The 19,892-nt window shown below is 42.3% G+C and overlaps 1 protein-coding gene across 1 annotated transcript; it reads right to left on the minus strand.

Moving 5' to 3' along the window:
* Window positions 1–4,835: 4,835 nt before the first annotated feature.
* Window positions 4,836–19,625, minus strand: DYRK2 (dual specificity tyrosine phosphorylation regulated kinase 2). The gene is made up of 3 exons (XM_036759747.1): window positions 18,987–19,625; window positions 17,592–17,752; window positions 4,836–10,463 (listed from the first exon to the last, which is right to left on the minus strand). The coding sequence occupies exons 1-3, from the start codon at window positions 19,030–19,032 to the stop codon at window positions 8,862–8,864; spliced, it is 1,809 nt and encodes a 602-aa protein (XP_036615642.1). The 5' UTR covers window positions 19,033–19,625; the 3' UTR covers window positions 4,836–8,861.
* Window positions 19,626–19,892: the final 267 nt, after the last annotated feature.

A 19,892-nucleotide genomic window follows, 5' to 3' on the forward strand; every position in this document is an offset into this window, starting at 1 on the left:
AATAAACCCTTGCTAGTAACTAAGCATGATATTTTAACAACATTTTCATGAGCACTTTTAAGTGCATTCAATCCCGCTGATTTCTATTTCCTCTCCCTTTGGACACACAATTAGAGTAGTTGTTGAAGAATTTATTCAAGTGACAATTTATTCACCAGGACTTTCAGTTCATTTAACTGGTTTCTGCCTGGTTTTTTAGTTGAAGAAATATCTTCTTTACCAAGCGCCAAAAATCCAGATTAGAGTTACAGTAGGAGACCCAAAATGACTGAGCAATTCACTTGACAATGCTCCAGTTTGCTCAAGAAAGGACAGTCCTAGTCCAATGCTTCTAAAGCACCATGAGATCCATGTAGAGCTATCTTTGTAAAGATGAACAGTGTCTTGACTCTATACCTGAGATTCATCCAGATGCTCTGGTATGTATAGCTTACTGAAGTTAAATACCAGCTCTCTTCAGGGGAACATCAAATTGAGATTCAGGCAAGTAGTAATTATTGTCATCACTGAGCACATGCAGGAAAAGGGGAACAGATGTGAGGAAAGGTTCAGATCAAGGCAAGGGCAGACCGAAATGACAGGCTAAGTTGACTCCTTCTAAGATAGTAAAAGTAATTTTTAAAATGACAATAATAGCTGATATATGCGTATATACATACATAAATATACGTATATGCACGCACATATTTATATAAATATACATATATAGAAGGGCATTTAGGTAGCATAGGGTATGGAACACTGGTCTAGAGTCAGGAAGGCTCATCTTTTGAGTTCAAATCCTGCCTCAGACACATACTAGCTGTGTGACCCTGGGCAAGTCACTTAACACTGTTTGCCTCAGTTTCCTCATTTGTAAAATGAGCTGGAGAAGTAAATGATAGAGCACTCCGGTACTTTGCCAATAAAACCCCAAATGGAGTCATTAAGAATTGGACACAACTGAAACTATTCAACAACAACAATATATAGACACGTGTGTGTATACATATACACACACGCATCTATATGCACACATGGGTCTCATTTCATCCTTAGTATTAAGTACTTGGAGTCAGAAGACCTGAGTTCAAATCCTTGCTGATGCTCTCTTGTTGTTCAGTTGTTTAGTTGTGAATGACTCTACACAACCTACAGACTTTTGTCTGTGGGGTTTTCTTGGCTAAGATACTGGAGTGGTTTGCCATTTCCTTCTCCAGTGTGTTCTCATCTTACAGATGAAGAACTGAGGCAAATGGGGATTTAGCGAACTGCCCAGTGTCACACAGTTTGTAAGCATCTGCAATCACATTTGAACTCAGATCTTCCTGATTCCAACTCTCCACTGCATCACTTGGCTGCCCTTAGGTTCCTTATAACTTCACAACTCTAATGATCCTGTGACCTATGTTTCTAATGATACACAAAAATACTTAATTTAAAGCGACCCAACAATATGGCTTTTACTTAGCTCGCTTAACTGAATGAGTGACGGTTTATGGAGGAGGAAAGCAGTAAGCAGAGATTGTATCATTGATTGAGCTCTGGAGTGTTTTCTTTTAAACTGCTTCTGTGCCTCTGTCTTAATTCTTATGTTTCTACAGTTTTCACATTTTATGGTTTCCCTGGTTTATTTTTTTTCCAGTGAACTCCTAGAGCTATACCAATGTGTATTTTTTGTTTCCAAAAAATAGAGACAGAGATCCCCTAAATTTCAGAAAGTCCACCAACAAAATACATAATGTACTGAGAACAGCAGCTCAGATTTGCACAGTATTTTAGTTCACCTAGTACTATCGTTACAGCAATCCTGTGAGGTGTTTAAGGTAAGTATCATTATTTCAGTTTTAGAGACTAAAAGCTAAGGTGTAGTGATTTACCTATTGGTACCTAGCTGGTATGTGGCTCAAGCCAGTACTTAACTCAAATCCTCTGACTTCAAAAGCCAAAATGCTCCTTACACCATACAACCTTGCTAGGAGGCAAGGCTAGGAGATGAATATCTCTGAAGTTTGACCCTGAAACGGACAGTAACAGAGTTCTGTTTGGGAATGTGATGATGAATGTGATATGGCTGAGATGGTTCTAGTCATTTAAGTCAACATTTTCCTACTATACCAAGAACAATCTCAGTTAAAAAGATACTGTGTAAATGAAGATTCTCCAGGTGGTATCTATAGAAGAGGACGTATCAAAATTCTAAGGCAGTTATTGCCACGCAAAAGAAATATTTGTCGAAATACAATAGAACTTTTAGGGGATAAAGGATCATTCTGAAGCCAGGTTCAAAAGCCTGGAAGCAATCAAACGAAATCTAATACAGAAATATAAAATCATGCTCTTGGGTTTTGTTTTGTTTTTTAAATTATGTTATTAAAATTTGTTTGTCCTTCATTCTCGAAGAGGACCATGACATCAGGAAGGTGATGCTATGACTTGCAAGTGAATTGGATTTAAGTGAGAGAGGGCTGTGCAAAGTCTCCAGCCTCATTTTCTCCTCTGGAGCAATCTGGGTCTGGTGGTAAGATATATTTCAGAAAGTCTGGAGATGGCCCCAGATGCAGTGGGAGACCTTGGCCTTTTTAAGCTAGTCAAAGCTAACCTTTTTACCTACTCAAAAAATAAAAATCAATCCGGGAAGGGAAGACCCTCAGAGTTTCTGGCCAAAAAAGAAACAATTGTTATTTATACTGGCTCTGAGGCTTCAGGAACCCAAACAGTGACAAAGGGAGGCTTGGGCTAGGACCTATTGTTGACCAATCAAAGAGAGCCGGAGTAATTTGGATTTAAGGAGTGGTCCTTAAGAAAGAAATTCAGCTGACAAACTCCAAGATATCTCGTGAGGTTTCAGTGATCAAGATTTATATCCCTTTGGGCAGAGCACCTGCAGGGAAGGGTATGATAACCTATATGGACAGAGGGAGAGGCACAGTAAGGGGGAGATCTGACTTAACAGTTCTGGTTGAGAAGTTGAATGAGTTTGGGTTACCTACAGGCTCAGGTAGTCAATGACATGGCCTATCTCACTGAAAAACCTGTGAGCTTGTTTGTTGTTTGTCCTTCATTCTGGAAGAGAACCAACGGCATCAGCAGGGTGATGTTTTGACTTGTGCATGAACTGGATTTAAGTAAGGCAGAGCTGTGAGCAAAGTCATCAGCCTCACTCTGTCCTACAAAATCATCAGAGTCCAGTGGCAAGACAAAAGTGAGATCAACTGGTGATGGCCTCGGATGCAGTGGGTGACCTCAGCCTTTAGAGCTACACCAACAGGGGAGTGTCCATGATTCCAGTGTAACCTCTGCTGGTCAGATCACCTAATCAAGTATTATGTGCAGTTCTGAGTATCACATTTTAAGAGATTTTGTGACAAAATGATACACTTACAGCTAGAGTTCTTAACCTTTTTTCGTGCCATAGCCCTCTTTGGCATTCCAGGGAAGCCCACAGAACACTATTTTTAAATGCACCAAATGAAATGTCTAGGACTACAAAGGAAGCCAATTATATTGAAACACCATTATCAAAATACTTTTACAACAATTTTATAGACCCCAAGTTAAGAGCTGTCCTAGAGGAAGGGTCTAGGGGAAAAAAATAGAGGAAAGAAAACCATTTGAGGACAGAAAGATGGGACTGGTGACATACTGGAGAAGAGAGACTTAAAGGTGCAAGAATGAAGACTTCAAATATTTGAAATGTTGTTACATAGGAGGGAGATTAGATTTATTCTATGTGGCCTGAGAGGACAGACCCAGACCCAGTTACTAGGAGGTTGTACTGCCCAAAACTGAGATGGGCTGCCTTATGAAATAAGGAGCATCCTATCACTCAAAAGTGTCTGAGAGGAGATCACAATCCCTGAGGAAGTTCCAGAGGTGGGTGGATATTAAAAAAATGGTTTTGTCTGGGGGTCATAGACTTAGAGCTGGAAGGAAACTCAGAAGCCATTAAGTCCAACCCTTCTCCATTTTACAGATGGGGAAAGTGAAATTAAGAGTTTAAGTGACTTGCCCAGAGGCATATAGGTAGGTAGTAGATAGTAAGCGCCTAGAGCAGGATTTGAGCTCCAGTCTCACCTAACTTCAGGCCCAGAATTGTATCTACTATACCAACTAACTGCCCTGGACCATTTGACTTTTCAGATCTCCTTGCAATGTCTGTAGGGTATATGTTTGCCTACATTTGTAAAATAAACTTTTCTAATATTAATTGAACTTGATACTAATTTTGCAAGGGCTACTTGCAGATCCCAAATCTTATTTTCAAATCTATCCATCACATCAGAGAGAAAAACTGAAAACATTTTTTTAAAAAAGGAAACTATAAAATGTGAAAACTATAGAAGTATAAGCATTAAGACACACACAGAGGGGAAAAAAGAGGACTAAAGAATATTTTGCCAATCTTTGTGGATAGATAAGGATGAGGGTGGCAGAAAAGGGGAAAATTTCCTGTCCATCCTGTACTTCCATGCAGTGACTGATACCTTGAGGACTCCAGAACCATTGTAGCTGAAATGGAAGCACATGCCAGGGGCCACATAAATAAAGGAATAGAAAATGGGGGAAGAACTATTAAAAAAAATGCTACTGCAGACAGATGAACAGAACAAGATCTATTTTAACTTCTTTTGTGAAAAAGTCTTTTTGACTTAAAATTCTTCAAACTCATGCTGAATCCATAATATGACAAATGAACAAAGGGAAAATATTTTTTAAAATTTTGAAATGGCTGACACAAATTTACCTGTGCAGCATCCTGGAAAAATTTTTTCCAGGTTTTCCAGACCAATTAAACCATTCACATTCTATAGGGGAGGATCACCCTCTAGTTAGAGAAGGGGAGAAAGGAAAGGTAGGACATTAAACTTTTATTCTGAAATGATCTCTGGCCACAACAATAAAATTCAACAAATATTCACTAAACAGTCTATCTCCTGCCATCAGCTGTACAATACACACAGTATCATAGAACTGGCCACTAGGATTAGAATCCACTACAACATATTTAATGTTCAGTGGCGACAGCAGCATCTCACAGATTTTTTTTTACATACATATATACAATCCACATTCAATCATTTTTTCACATATTTTCAGTACACACAGTTGCAGCATATCACAGTCACGTTGTCTAAGTTGTCGCTTGATAAAAACCCAAGCCACTGCCTAGACATAATTGTAGCAGTGGAGCTGAGTAATTACAATGACTTCTGATATATTTTCATAGCAGAGATGTACAAGCCCCTAGAAACAAATGGTTCACGATGTGTGTGTCTTAATGCTACCATAGCACTGAATTGGGCAATATTAAAATCTTTACTGACAGAATCTTTTTTAAAAAAAAATCTTCTGCTTACCAGAAATATCTTTTTGATGAGAAAAAAAATTACAAAAACAAATGGCATCTCTTTAAAATAATCCATGCTTCCATTTGCTGGCTTAAAAGATTCCAATATGGCCCAGTGCTACTGATGTTTAAAGTGTTTTCTAACATTCTGATGGAGTGATTTCGTATGACTCCAAACCACCCATTCAGGTAAAAGTGGCTTAAGTGCCTCGCACCCAAATTGTAAAAATTCCTGGCTTTGCCTTAACTAGAGCCAGGTACATAGAAAAGGAATGCACTTTGGTTCAAACCAAATGCCCTGGGATTAATCACACTATAAAATTAAACAGTTTGAGGTAAATTTTACAAATACAGTTGATTTCTGTCTAGTGTTCACATAACAAAAAAATAGTTTTTAAAAAATCAGTCTGATGTTAAGATACAAATAACTAAGGAATGCTGTCTTCAACCCTTTAAGTAAAGTAGGCAACACCTGTGTGTGGCAAGGTGGTGTGTGTTGAGGCACCCCCCTGTATGGCGAGTGACTCATGCCTTATGGTTTGCATTAAGGCCTTTGAAAGTTAACTTGATGTTTTAAGACAGGTTTACCTTTTTTAAAAATAGGTTCCTGGTCCTTACTACCTCATATTCAAAGGGTTAGAGAAGCCCAGATGCATGCCTTACAACATGGCATTCAGAACAAAAGGCACATTGTTAACACTAAGGGCACGATTTTTATACTCTATTGTTAATCTACACAGTCTTGCATCACTCTGTCCTTCCACTGTTTTAGCAATACACTTAAGTGGCAATAAACACTCCAGTGGTGCAAGAAACTGAGCCAAATGAGACTGCAACCAAAGACAAGACAACACGGTGCTGTTACTCGGTCTGAAAACAGCTCAGACATCCCTAGACAATGGTCACCTGTGAGGCTAAGTGCTGTTTCCAAGCCAACTCCTTGCAGCCTATCAGAGCCCTTAATAATTTTTAAATTTACATCAAAGCAAGATGCAACATTTTTCCTTCTTTACATTATATATATATGTATATATATGCTAGAATATTTTAAAGTAGCCATATCACAGAAAGCTGTTAATATAGCAGGATTTTTTTTAAGTATAGAGTAAATTTCACTGTATCTGGGGTTAAAAAAATATCTCTGCACACTCAAGTAGACCTAAAAGTTTCCGGTTGCATTTATGAATAGTTGGTCACAAATGCATTATTGGCATTTTAAGAACCAGTTGGGTGGGAGAAAAAAAATTTAGGAAAAGACGACAAGTGGCATTAACCCATCAATGATTGTTTTTAATGGTTTTATTATGAAATGTATATTAAAAGCAGGCTCAGGCTCAGGCTTCAAGATTTAAAACTAGATATCGACAAACTGGAAATTAAAAGGGGAAGGGAGAAGCAAAGGAATAAGGAAAAGGAAAATTGAGTCTTGACATGTTGATTCCGTAAGGAAATTAACCATCATTAAGAGACTTGTTCACAGGGCAACCAAACCTCAGATTTCCTAGGGTCGAATGCTACTAATAAATAAGCAGATATTTAAATTTCAAAAGCCACTGATCAGGTTGTGTATCACATTAGTATCATTTAAAATGCAACCTTCATCTATTATTGCACACTCACAGATTACATAGAATTGCAATCGGTACTCTACAACATTTTATTTGGACTAGGGGCAAGAAGCTATCATTTTTAAATAAAGAAAAAGTACAGATTAATTTATTGGTGACAACTTTAAATATTAAAGCAAATATAAACACCAATACCTTAATAAAAATGAATTTTGATTTTAAAGTATTGATTTTTTGGCAAATATTTGTATATTTCCTGAGCATTTTTCTCCACTATCAACCAACACACAAGGCTAAATAAAATGTTTTGTTCAGAAATGTTTTGTTGTTTTGAAAAAAAAAGAAATGAAGTTGTTGTTGTTGTTGAAGATAAATAGGAGAAGAAATTAACCGGAAACTTTCTTGGCCTCACTGGGGACCATGCTTTAAGCACTTGTAAAAAACAATTTACAGGCAATTTAAGATTCTCTGTTCATATAAAAATCATTTATGCTAATTTATTACCCTAACTAAAGCCTCTTGTCCAAACAGCCAGAAATCTTTCTATATTAAATTACACATTCTACACCATTGCTCTTTTACCTTCACTTATCTGGTGCATCTCATGTTGATCAATTTGTGATAAAATACTGACCTTTGTAGTCAGGGGAATCATTACTATTCAGAGAAGAAATATTCCCTTTCCTAACTCTGGTTATTATTTTTCCAGGTGAAGTATCTTCCCCACAAAAAACTAGAAATGCTCTCCAAAGAAAATGGAAAATAAGATAATAGGAATGTAATTTCTACTCTTCTTTCAATTATCACTCCTAGAGAATAAGTAAAAACAAATGTGTCCTTGAATTACTCTTTTTTTAGTGCTGGTGTGAATCAATCCTAACTGGGGCAACTACAAGTACTTCTGCTAATAGAGGAGATTTCACTTTTCTTGGTGAAGAATGAGCTCTTCTTGGGCTAAAAGACTTTTGGTAGCATCTCGGAACAACACATAGCTAGTCAATTTAGTTTTTCTCCTAGTTTTTAACTGAGGTCATAATCCATCAAAAATAAAAAGTCTTCTCTATGTTAACAATCTGGGGTCTACTTGAAAAAAAAAAGTAAACCGTGGCTGCGAGCAAGAGATGTCAGGGTGGGACAAGGGGAGGTTAGGCAAGGAGTGAACGAAGGGACAGTAGAGAGAAAGAAAAATACTCCATGGGCTACACATCTAAAATTAGGTTTAAAACATTTTGCAATACATGACTTTCTCTTTACAAAGCTGCTCATCTGTCATATTGTAAGATTTAGAAGAGCGCACAGATTCCCATCTTCATTCATCCACCCACAGTCTGCTTTCCCTAGCTTTTACGCACTGTCTGAATGCTAACAGGGCAAAATTTATCTGAGGGATTTTATTTTTGCTTTTGTTTGGACACTGATCTTAAGAGTGACCTTTCAAAATATTGTAGGACACAGCTGTACCTTCAGAGGACAGATCACTTTCACCCTAATCACTCCTACTCCTACATCCCAGATAATGTTGTGGAAAACAACAGTACATGCTCCATTTGTGGGCAAATGTTGAAGATGGTGAGAGCCCTCCGGGGCAACCACTCTGAGGAAACTATAATGTGAACCCATAAAAAAAACATAGTGAATTATCTTTGACACCAAGCTGTAATGCATGACAGTCATCTCATAATCAATGGCCAGCCATTGATATTTATTACTCTGCCACACGAAATACAGTAAGGCTCATACTTTAGAAGACAAAACATTCTTTAAAACTATAAAAACTTAAAGCATTGTCCCCATATACTTTATAAAAACAAAATGAACAACTCTTACATTTAAAATAAGTGCTAAAAAGATACAAATAAGTAAAATTATTGAGCAAATGAAAACATATCTGAGCTACTTTTTTCAAATGAATAAGGCCCAGCAATATAGTATCTCTCGGATTACCAGCATTAGGGCACTCAAGCTCAGCTAACAAGTTTTGGCAACACTGTCCTCTGCTGAATATTCCCATTGGCATCTGTCATTTGTGCCAAATTAGTCCTCAGTTTGGATGCTGAGCTTGAAGGTGGAGGTAACTTGGAAATAGACGTTATAGCACCAGTGCTCTCCGTTATCCGTTTTGCTGTTGTCTTCTCCCCAGTTGGAGGCTTTGGCAAGCGCCTCCGAAGCCAGGGATGTCTCAATGCCTGGCCAGGGGTCATGCGTATGGCAGGATCCCATTCTAAACACTGTTTCAAGAAATCAAGGAAAAGAGGATCATCACACCCCTTAAGTGCAGTCCCCCATTCTCTACTCTCTGGTGGGCCCCTCAGTTTCCCCCTTCGGGAGCGGCCGCCATTTAGAATGATGGAACCATCGGACAAAGTTGTAACAGTGCAGTACCGGGGATAACCCTTAGAGCTCACAAAATTTTTGGCTCGTTTGGATGCGTCTAGCAGTTTGGGGGCAGGCATGCCCAAGAGTTCAATCATACAAGCCAGCTGGTCCCCTTCATCTTCCCCAGGCAAGAGAGGGTAACCTGTTAGGAGCTCTGCTAGAATACAGCCCAAGCTCCACATGTCGATAGGCATTCCATACCGAGCACCAAGAATCACTTCCGGTGCCCGATAAAAACGTGACTGAATATACGTGTAGACACGCTGATGTTCATAACAACTGGAGCCAAAATCAATCACCTTAATACCACTCCTACCCTGTTGCTTTAATAAGATGTTTTCGGGTTTAAGGTCACAGTGAATGATTCTATTTTTGTGCAAAGCATCCAAGCACTGCAAAATAGAATGGGCAAATTTTCGAACCAAGGGCAAGCTGAAGCCCTGAAATTTGTTTTTCTTGATCAGCTCATAGAGGTTCATACTCAGTAATTCAAAGGTCATGCATATGTGGTTGCGGAAAGTGAAGTTCTCCAGCATGTGGATGACGTTCATGTTGTTGTCCTTATCCTGTTTCCGCAGGTGTTCCAGGATCCGGATTTCCTCCGCGGCCTGCCGGTGGAAACGCTTTTCATTCCTCACCATCTTGAGGGCCACGTGTTGATGCACTTTGTGGTCATAGGCCTTCACCACCTGTCCAAAGCTCCCTTTCCCTATGACCTTTAGGACTTCGTACCTATAAGCAATGTGATCATGGGGCACTTGCACATAAGAGCCCTGGTCGTCATCGTAGCCACCATTGTTTGGCCCACCTGTCGTGCCTTGGCGTTTCTTTGCATTTGGACCCAAAAAGTATATTTCAGGGTAACTAAAAATCTCATGGTGTTCAAAGGCTGTTAGCTTTAGCACATACTGCTTCATTGCCTGTTCCGGTGTCATAGAGGCGGCTTTCACTTTCCCAGTTCCTTCTACAGACTTCAAAGAGCTGGAGCTCCCTTGACGTCTATGAATGCTGTCCAATTGTCTGTCTTGTACTAGTGGCAATCCAGTTTTACCAACTGTTGTAAGCCCGTTCGGTTGTGTAGTAAGAACTGTCCTCTTATTACTATTATCTTCAAAAAGCTGCTGTACCTGGAGTTGTGTGTGGCTGCCAATGACCAGGTGATCATTCATAACGTGCTTGCCACCAGCAATCTAGAAGTCAAAGATATAAATTGTGATTAGACCATAAAGGTTCTGTGTCTATGAACTGAGCATTCCATACACTGATTTCCCATCCACCTTGCTCCATATGGTTTAATTTACATTCCAGAATTAAGTCTATTAATAAATTGTTATATACCCTGAAGGCATTCCATCAACTTGGATCCACAAGATGGTGGTGAAGATGCTGAAAGCTTAGAGAAGAGGAAAAGGAGAAGGAAAAGGAAGCAGAGAAAAGCTACCTTCCCCAAAGTTGCCCTGTCTCCCCAGGCACTTTGTCTTCCTCTCCATCCTCATCTACTTATACGAATTTTGAGCTTTTACAAAAAGATAGGCATGAATCATCTACTGTATAGCTGGAGAACACGCTTAATGGCAAACAAGACCAACCAGTCTTGGACATGTATTCATTTCACCAAATCAAGAATGGAGATATGGTGACATCTCATAAAATCCTTACCCTATTTATCTAAAAGGTCTTGTAATTTTTATCAGAACTAGGGCCATAAAAGATCATCTGCTCTGTTTTATTTTTTTGCAGGGGGGAAGGCAGGGCATTTGGGGTGAAGTGACTTGCCCAAGGTCACACAACTAGTAAGCATGTCAAGTGTCTGAGGCAGGATTTGAACTCAGGTCTTCCTGACTCCAGGGCCGGTGCTCTACTCACTGCGCCACCTAGCTGCCCCAGATCATCTGTTCTGACAAACGATCCAACCCCTTCACTTTTTCCAGGGAGCCATATGGTCAATAGCCTAAGTCAATCCAGAAGACTATGTCCTAGTGCTACAGCAAAAACTCAGTTTATAACATGGAATTTAGTTAGCAATTTCAACTTCAAGCACACGTGCCACCAGAAATGTAGTATTCATCTCTAAAAAGGTAGTTAGAGTGAGTATGGCAGGGGTCCCCAAACCAGCATTGTGACAGAACAGGGACATCCCAGCGTTCCTTACGTGCTACTTATGTGACCTGAAAACTTCTTAGGACCCTAGTTTTCTCATCTAAAAAAATGAGAGAATTGGCCTTGATGGTCTGTAAAATCCTTTCCATTTCTACATGTTTGATCCTAGAAAGGATCTGCTTTCAATTTTCCATAATGGACAAAGCAGTGGATTTGGAGTTAAAAGCACGTGAGTTTGAATCAACCAAAAAGCACCTACTATGTGCTTGGCACTTTGGATACAAAAAGAGGCAAAACATAGTCCCTTCCCTCAAGGAGTTTACTATCTAATAAAGGAGATAATCTGCAATCAAAGACATATAAAATAAATTGTATACAATATGAATACTAAATAATTATGAGTTAGGAAGCACTGGAATTCAGAGGGGTTGGGGAAGGCTTCCTGTAAAAAATTCGATTTTAGTTGGCACTTAAAGGAAGGCAGGGAGGTCAGTAATCAGAGCAAAGGAGGGAGAGTGAACTAGCCAAAGGAAATGCCAGGAACCAAAAAATTGTTCACGGAACAGCCAGGAGGCCACTGTCACTGGATCAAAGAGGATGTGTTGGAGAATAAGATGTAAGAAGACTGGAAAGGTAGAAGGAGACTAAGTTATAAAGGGCTTTGAATGCCAAACATAGCATTTTGTATGTGTTCCAGGAGGCATGTAGAAGCCACTAGAGTTTATTAAGTAGAGAGTGTGGGAGGTGACACGGTTAGACTTGCATTTTAGGAAATCACTTTAATAGCTGAATGTAGGGTGCACTGAGAGTGGGGAGAGAATTGAGCCAGGGAGATACACCAGCAGGCTACCGCAGCAATTCAGAGGTGATGTGATGGGAGCCTGCTTTGCTACTTACCAGAAAATCACTTCACCTCTTTCTGTATTGGTTTCCTCAAAATTAGATGCCATCTATGTATATAATAGATATATTTCCATTTCTAAACTCTATATCTAATATTCTTTAAATTATCTGAGGTCTCTATCTTAATATTTCAAATACATGGATATTTTATCTTAAAGAGATACACCAGACACATATGTGCATCAATTTCCTAAAAATAAGGGACTTGAACTGGATGGTTTCTTCCAGTTCTAAATCTAGGATCTTATAATCATAAGATCTCCTTTACAGGAGGAGCTGGGCCTGCTTGGGGAAAATATAACAATTTACTATATGGCACAGGATAGTTTATGTTAGCAAATGGTAATTTAGTGGCATAATAGCCAACCAAGATTTTTAGTAATTTTTTTTTTTAGTGGATACTATGTATGCCAATCCGGAAAGTATGTTAACTATCCGGAGAGTCAGTTTTGCTACATGTACACTTTTAAGGCATCTGACATTTCAGACTGTCATAAATAATGATGTATGCTCATCAGGTTTTCCCAAAGTTTTTAGAGACAATAAAGAATGGAATTATTTTTCTATTATCAATTTGACAAAGCTTTTAAAAACAAACATTTTAAATAATACATAAATTGCAAGAACTGTCACTTTCACTATATACCAAGTACTGGGCAGCAGAAATTTTTGTTATAGATGTCTTGAGGGGATGGTGGAGTGGGAGGGATAAAAGAGAACATCTAGGTAATGGAAAAACCAAAGATATGAACAAAAACATTTTCAAAAACACTGGGCAGATTCTAAATGGTCAAATTAGGGAAATAAAAGCAGCAGGATAGTTATAACATTTGCCAGTCTAGTTTCTCATTGTTCTCTACAATTTCCCTTTTTTAAATGGCCCCAAAAAACAAAAAGAAATGTGAGCAAGACTGAAAAACAAAATGATTAAATCTTTCCAAGAGTGTCAATCTTCCCAGGTCAAGGTAGAGAAACTAACAGCAGAGCTCAGGAAGGCCCAAGCTGCCAGAACAAGGCTATAAAAAGCGTTGGAGCTTTACTAGGGATTAAATAAAATTTGGGACTTTGGAGGCTCCTCAGATGCATTACAGAAATTTTGTTTTAGGTGTAAAAAGTTCAACTCAGTATTTGAGATCTTTGAAGATTTTTCAAACAGAGATTTCTGTATTTTACATAATTGGAAATATAAATTATGGAATAGTTGCAGGTTCTAGAAACAAATGATTTTTTAATGATTTAACTGTCAACAACCCCTGGTTAATCTCTGTATTGGATTGCATTATTTTTGAGAATTACCTTACATAATATATAAGAAAACATGAAATCAAAGCCCAGGGGATTGACAAATATCTCTAGGGACCAAAGTCTCCAGACCTTGAGTCTTGTACTATACTTATTATCAGAGACTTTGAATTCAGTGAAAACTCATTTTAAAATAAATAACAATTCTACATAGCAGATCCATTGTCCCTAAACCTGGGAACAATTTGCAGCAGCCTAAAAAAATCTCTGGAGGAATGGGGGAAGAAGAGGTTAGTTAGAATTACTTCCAGAATATACATTTGCCAGGGATAAGTAATAAACTCAAGACTTAAAAATCAATACCTCTCATACTGTCCCATGAAGTTGTCAGACAGTCTCTAATCTAGACTAGCTTGCTTCCATTGTAAAAATTCCTGACCACCGAGCTCTGCTCAAAGACTTTTTAAAAAAATGTTGAAAAATATAACAAAAACAGTGCTCTACTCTGTGTGGTCATTTAAATCACTGCCAATAATAAAATGACACACCCTTGCTAACTCAAAGAGCTAACATTCCTAAGTGCCTTAAATGTCATAATGCACTACTCTGATGTCACCAAAAGCATAGTCTAGTGGTCTAGAAAGAAAGAAAGAATCCATGAAGGCTAGAATTTTCACTCCACATCTCACACTATCTGTTTACCTTCTCTGCTCTCTGAAATATTCCCATCCATTAAATGTGGATACTACCACTTATTGAGTCCCCATTGAGTTCTGGCATGGAGAATGCTTTACATATAGCACCATGAAATGTTTTCAAATTATATTTGAAAATTAAATGAGGAAAATGCTAAAGTAGCATCTCCCATATGCCTCAAGACAACCCATAGAGGGTTACCTGGATTAATTTTATCTCAATGCTCAAAGGTAAATAGAGTGAATGAAGATGTGTCATAGATGTGGACACAGAGATAAGAGACAGAGATAGAAGAGACAGAGGCAGAAACACAGAGAGACACACAGAGACAGACAGAGATGAATAGATGACAGATGGAAATGGATGGATGGATGGATGGATGGCTGAGAGACAGAAAAGAGACAAAGACAGAGAGACAGAGATAGAGAGACAGAGGCAGAAACACAGAGACAGAGAGATGGATAGATGGAGAGAGAGCGAGAGAGAGAAATATGGATCGATGTATGGATGGATGGATGTATGGATGGATGGATGGATGGATGTCGCATACATACAGAGAGCCAGGAAGAGGGTAAGGGGGCAAGTTAAATCTCAAAGTTCATAATCTTTACATTATATGTGTAACCAAGCATTACCCTTCAGGGCCCTCCTTACTATGAGTGCAAAGAGATGCTGGGGCAAGCTCCTATGACAAGATCATTTTCCCCCTCCAGAATGTCTTGTTTTTTTTTCCACTCTTACTTAAAAATAGCTCTTCCCAGGTCTAACTGTCCTAAAATTAAAAATAAAAACTTCTAACAGTCTGACAAGTGTGGGGAGATATAGGTTCAGAAATGCATATTAGCCTTTCTCTATAACCTAGAAACACTTACTAGAATTAACAGCCTCAGCCAAAGTGCGGTAGTGGGAGTTAAATTCAGTCCCCACATGGGTGACCTTGGGAAGCTCAGCATCTCTGGACGCATTTTTTTCAGTGAAATTAGAGGCTTGATCTTGATAGTCTCTAAGATTCCTTCCAGTTTACAATCTATGAAATTTCTAACCACTATACAATATCTCCCCCTGACCAGCCTCCTCCTACAGAAAAAAAAAATCCCAGCACATTTCCTAATCCAAATATCTCGTAATTAGCAACTCATGCAGAGTTCACACACAAGTACAGCAAGCTGATACCAAGATGAACTCTGAGACAGGTGGTTCAATCAGCGAATAACCCCGAGGACAACATTTCTGATGCACCAGAGTGAAATAAAGCAGCCAGATATTGCAGTTCATAGTGTTATACCTGGAGTCATGAAGAACTGAGTTCAAATCCTGCCTCAGATACTAGATAGATCACCCTGGGCAAATTGTTTAAACTCTTTCAGCCTCAATTTCCTCTTTTCTAAAATGGGAGTGATAATAGCACCCACCCCACAGGTTTGTTATAAGGATCAAAGGAGATAATATATTCAAAGTGTTTTGCAGACCTTATAAGTGTTATTACTCTCTACAGAGGCCTCATCACAGCTTTTTAATCAACTATTTTCATTTCAAAGAGATTTGAAGTGGAAATTGGCCATCTGATCAAAAAGGTACCCCTTTATCAAACTGAACTCTAGACATAAATGGGCTTCTTTCTTCTAGTAGTCAATAGCTTTCTGCACCAGCAGCTCACTACCTGTGGTGTGACCTATTGACCTTCACTGCTTCATATGTCTGGGCTTCAGTAGTATCCTCATTGGTAAAACGGCAGTTGAATTACATGACCAATCAGACTGATTTCCAGATCTAAATCTATGACTCTATGACAGTTAATGTTGGGAAAACTTAGAATCATAGATTTAAGGCTGGATGAAACTCAAGGGTCCAATCCCCTCTTGACAACATTTAGTAAAAGCCTGGACTTATCCTATTTAGTAAAATGCCAGATGACAGCCTTCCCCCCACCCCTCAAAAAAACAGGCTCCCCAAAAAAAACACCCTAAAAAAACTTGCTTGCAACAAATACATTTTCTAATGCATGTTTTTAAGGCATTGTATAATAGTACAAATCTGCCTGTACCTATGCTCATAGTCTAATATAATATTTAAGTTCTATAGTGAATTTGTAGCTCACTAATGTCCTAGGATTAGTGTTAGTAAAACATTCCATTTTATAGACCTGGGGTGCGGGAGATGGGGGGAATCAACATTCCCCTTTATGAGCCTGAACAGGTAGTTATATCAACCTTGTCATCTACTTGTAATGTTTCCTTGTGACCAAAAAAAAAAAAAGCATTACTGAAAAAAAAGAGGGTAAGTTCTGAACTTCCATCTGTTAAGTGATGTCATTTCTGAGGCAAGCACCTGCCAGATCGAGCCCTCCCACCCCACCCCTAATTCTGGAAAACACTCCAACAGTGAACAGAGATGGCTATCTGCCCAATTCAACTGGATTGGAGGATCTGGCTGAAGAAAGAGGCAAAGAGAGTCCATTACCACCTCCAAACACACTTCTCTTATAGCAGAACCATCCATGGTCTGTCTGTGAGAGTTGAGAAAAGAACTGAAGGTGCAAAATTCAGTTCTGCAATGTGCAGCAGGAACAAAATATTTGGGCTTCCTGGCCTGCTTCTTATTAAATAACTTAGATACTAGTACCCTTCTCCCTACAATGACAGGGCTGTTGGTTTCCATTGCTACAGTGTCCAACTATAGGTACCTAGTGTTTGTTGTGCTTTTAACCTGATGGTCTTTTACTTTTTCCTCCTATTTTAATTACTCCCTCTGTTGAGATCAAACTTGTAACACTCATAAAACATGCCTATACAAGCAATGGGTCATTGGCATGGCTCCCTTCTGGCTGGTGAGAGAGATCTGGGAGGTTCATTCAGGGATCAATTTTCCGGGTAGGGCCCTAGCACATTTGTTTCTATAAATAACCACATATGGGTGGAGAAGGGGTGCTTCATGAGCAGGAAGGGATGGCATGGGAAGGCAGGAAGAGAGAAGGCAGGCTGCAAGGAAAGAGGAAATAGAATGGGGGGGGCGGAGAGGAAGAGATGAAGGTGGAAATCCTCCTTTGTGGCTACAGCTTTTAAGGACCTGACTTAGTTGAATCAGGACAGCACGACATCGTGCAAAGGACACCGGCTTGGTTACCTAGCCATGTGAGTTCAAATCCCAGCCAAGTCAAAGTATTCCTGAGTCATTCCTCAGTTTCTTTCTCTGTAAAATGCAGAAGGTGGTCTAGATGGCCTCTCAACTCCCTGAGTCCAGGAGTTACTTCTAAGCTTGCCCTTCAATCTCTCTCTCTCTGTCTCTCTCTCTCTCTCTCTTTCTCGGGCACAAGCCTTGGGGTGGCCACCCTCTCGGGCCCTCTTCCCTCCATTCCCCCCCCCCCCGGGGGCTCTCACCGTGTGGGCCACGGCAGAGGCAGCGGCCGCAGTGTTGCTGGACCTGAGAGGCGGCAAGGTGAGGGGGGACGGCGGGCCAGTCCCCACTCCGCTCCGGGGAGCCCCAGCTCCGAGTCCTGGAGAAGCCTGCAGCTGACGGACGGTGCTTTCCCCTCCTCTGCCTGGGGAAGACACGAGGGAGACAAAAGAGAGTCAGAGAGGAAGCAAACGAGAGGGGCCTCGGCCAGCGCCCCGAGAGCTAACCCGGGGCTCTCTCTTGGGCCTCGCTTGGGCCCGTAGGAGCAAAAACAACACCACCACCTCGCGAGGGAGGGGGTAGTACTGTGCAAGGGGAGGCGCGGGGCCCGCACAACAGCCATTTGGGGCGGCGAGGGGCGGGGAGGAGGGGGGGGTTGAGGACGGACGTCCGGGAAAAGTTAATGACCAACGCTAAGCACACCAGCACACACCGCACTCGGGTCCGCCCCGATTAGGGTGGCCAGTATTTGCAAAGTTAAAGCAACTTCTCAGGCGCGAAGAGAGATTATTTAAAAGACCTCGAGAGAAACTGCCTTTTCGGGGGACTCGGTCCACGTTTTAGGCAACGTCTGGCCGGGGGTGGGGGGTAGTGAGGGGGGAGGTTGATAGAGAGTGTATGTCAGCACGGGCGTGTGTGTGTGTGTGTCTGTGTGTGCGTGTATGTGTCTGTACACGCGTGTGTGTTGGTTTGCTGGGAGAAGGGGGAGTACAGGGGCGATGGGGGCAGAAGGGAATCTAATGGGTGGAAACAATCTTTCGGCCTCTTCCAGGGTTCTCTTCCGCCACCCCCACCCACGTTCCCAAACCCGACCTGGGGGAATGGCAGATGCCCCCGGGGGTCGCCCTAGTTTTGCACGTTCGAATATCCGAGGCGGTGGGGGATGAAGGGCAGACAGCCCAGCCAGCCCTCCTACCACAGTACCCGTGCATCCCCGCTTCGAGGGGGGCATTTCCAGCCCTAAGAAACAATGATCGAACGAGCCCCCGCGCGGAGTGGCGGCGCCCACCGGGGGAAGCAGGAGCAGCAGCAGGAGCAGGAGCAGGAGCAGGCAGCAGCAGCAGCAGCAGCAGCCCGAAGCAGCAGCTCTGGCTTGAGCGGGCTCTGACCGGCCCAGGGCGCGCCCAGCGCGGCGCCCGCCCCGGGCCCCAGCTCCGCCCGCGCCCTGGCTCGCCTTGGACTTTGTTTCCAGAGGCTCCGCGCGCCCGCCCGGACCTGGCTCGACAGCCCCTCCCCCCTCCCTTCCCCAGCCCCTGTAGGCAGGGGTGGCAGGTCTCCGGGGACAGACGTGTGGGGCCCGGGCTGCCAGCTGCAGCGGCCCCGCTGGGTTCTAGCGCTGGGCTCGGCGCGCGTGCCCACCTCCTTCTCCTCCTCCTTACCAGCTGGGTAGGCGGCAGAAGCGGCAGCAGGTTTCCTGGTTAACATGGCCGCTGGAGAGGAAAATGCATTTCAGGGCGGCCGCTGCTGCTGCTCCCAATGCTGCTGCTGCTGCTGCTGCGGCTGCTACTTCTCGCTGCAGCCGCCGCCGCGGCCGCCTGCTCCTCCTAGTCTGCTCTCCCGTCGCCGATCCCCGGCGCCTGGTCGCGTTCTCCAAAGAGCTATACCCAGACACACACACTCCGCTGCATCCCCCGGGCCCGGGCCCGCCGCCGCGAGCCCCCTACTCTCTTCCTCGCCGCCGTCGTCCTCCTCCTCTTCCTCCGAGAGCAGCAGCAGCAGCAGAAGCCCCGCCGCCACCCCCCGGCCCATGCACATCACTCCACCCTCCCCCACCCTGCCGCCGACCTCCCCGACTCGCTCACATAGGGGCGCGGAGGAGCGAGCTAGGGAAAGCGGCTAGGGCTAGGGCCAGGGCCAGGCGAGAGCCTCCTCCCAGTCCTCAGACGCTCACACTCTCACACTCATCCACTCACACTCACGCACACACTCTGTCTCTCTCTCTATGGGCTCAGACCGAGAGCTCTGTCCCCGCCCCTTGCTCCTCGCTTGCCTGGGCTCCCCTCCTCCCAGCCTAGCAGTCACTCAGCAGTGCAAGCCCGTCCCCTGCTCCCCACCCAACCCAACCCAACCCCCCAACACACGTACGTACACACACACTCGCCCCACTCCTAAACAACTAACTACAGAAATCCCTCCCCTGCCAGACCAGCTGCATGTTCCCCTTCCCTGTCTTCCTTAGCAAACTCTCAGCAGCCTTAAACACCCTTTCTCTCTCCCCTTACAGCCCTCTGCAGGGAGGCCCCCCCTCCCCGCCCCGCCACCTCTGGCTCCCCTCCACTCCCGTC

The sequence above is a fragment of the Trichosurus vulpecula genome, chromosome 5, assembly GCF_011100635.1.
Source record: "Trichosurus vulpecula isolate mTriVul1 chromosome 5, mTriVul1.pri, whole genome shotgun sequence".
Lineage (NCBI taxonomy): Eukaryota > Metazoa > Chordata > Mammalia > Diprotodontia > Phalangeridae > Trichosurus > Trichosurus vulpecula.

Excerpts from the sequence above, each read along its gene's own strand:
- DYRK2 (XM_036759747.1), bottom strand. The coding sequence starts at position 19,032 with ATGTTAACCAGGAAACCTGCTGCCGCTTCTGCCGCCTACCCAGCTG. Across the intron at positions 17,753-18,986 it reads TTCTGCCGCCTACCCAGCTG|GCAGAGGAGGGGAAAGCACC; the intron begins GTAAGGAGGAGG and ends TGTCTTCCCCAG. Across the intron at positions 10,464-17,591 it reads CCTCTGCCGTGGCCCACACG|ATTGCTGGTGGCAAGCACGT; the intron begins GTGAGAGCCCCC and ends TTTGACTTCTAG.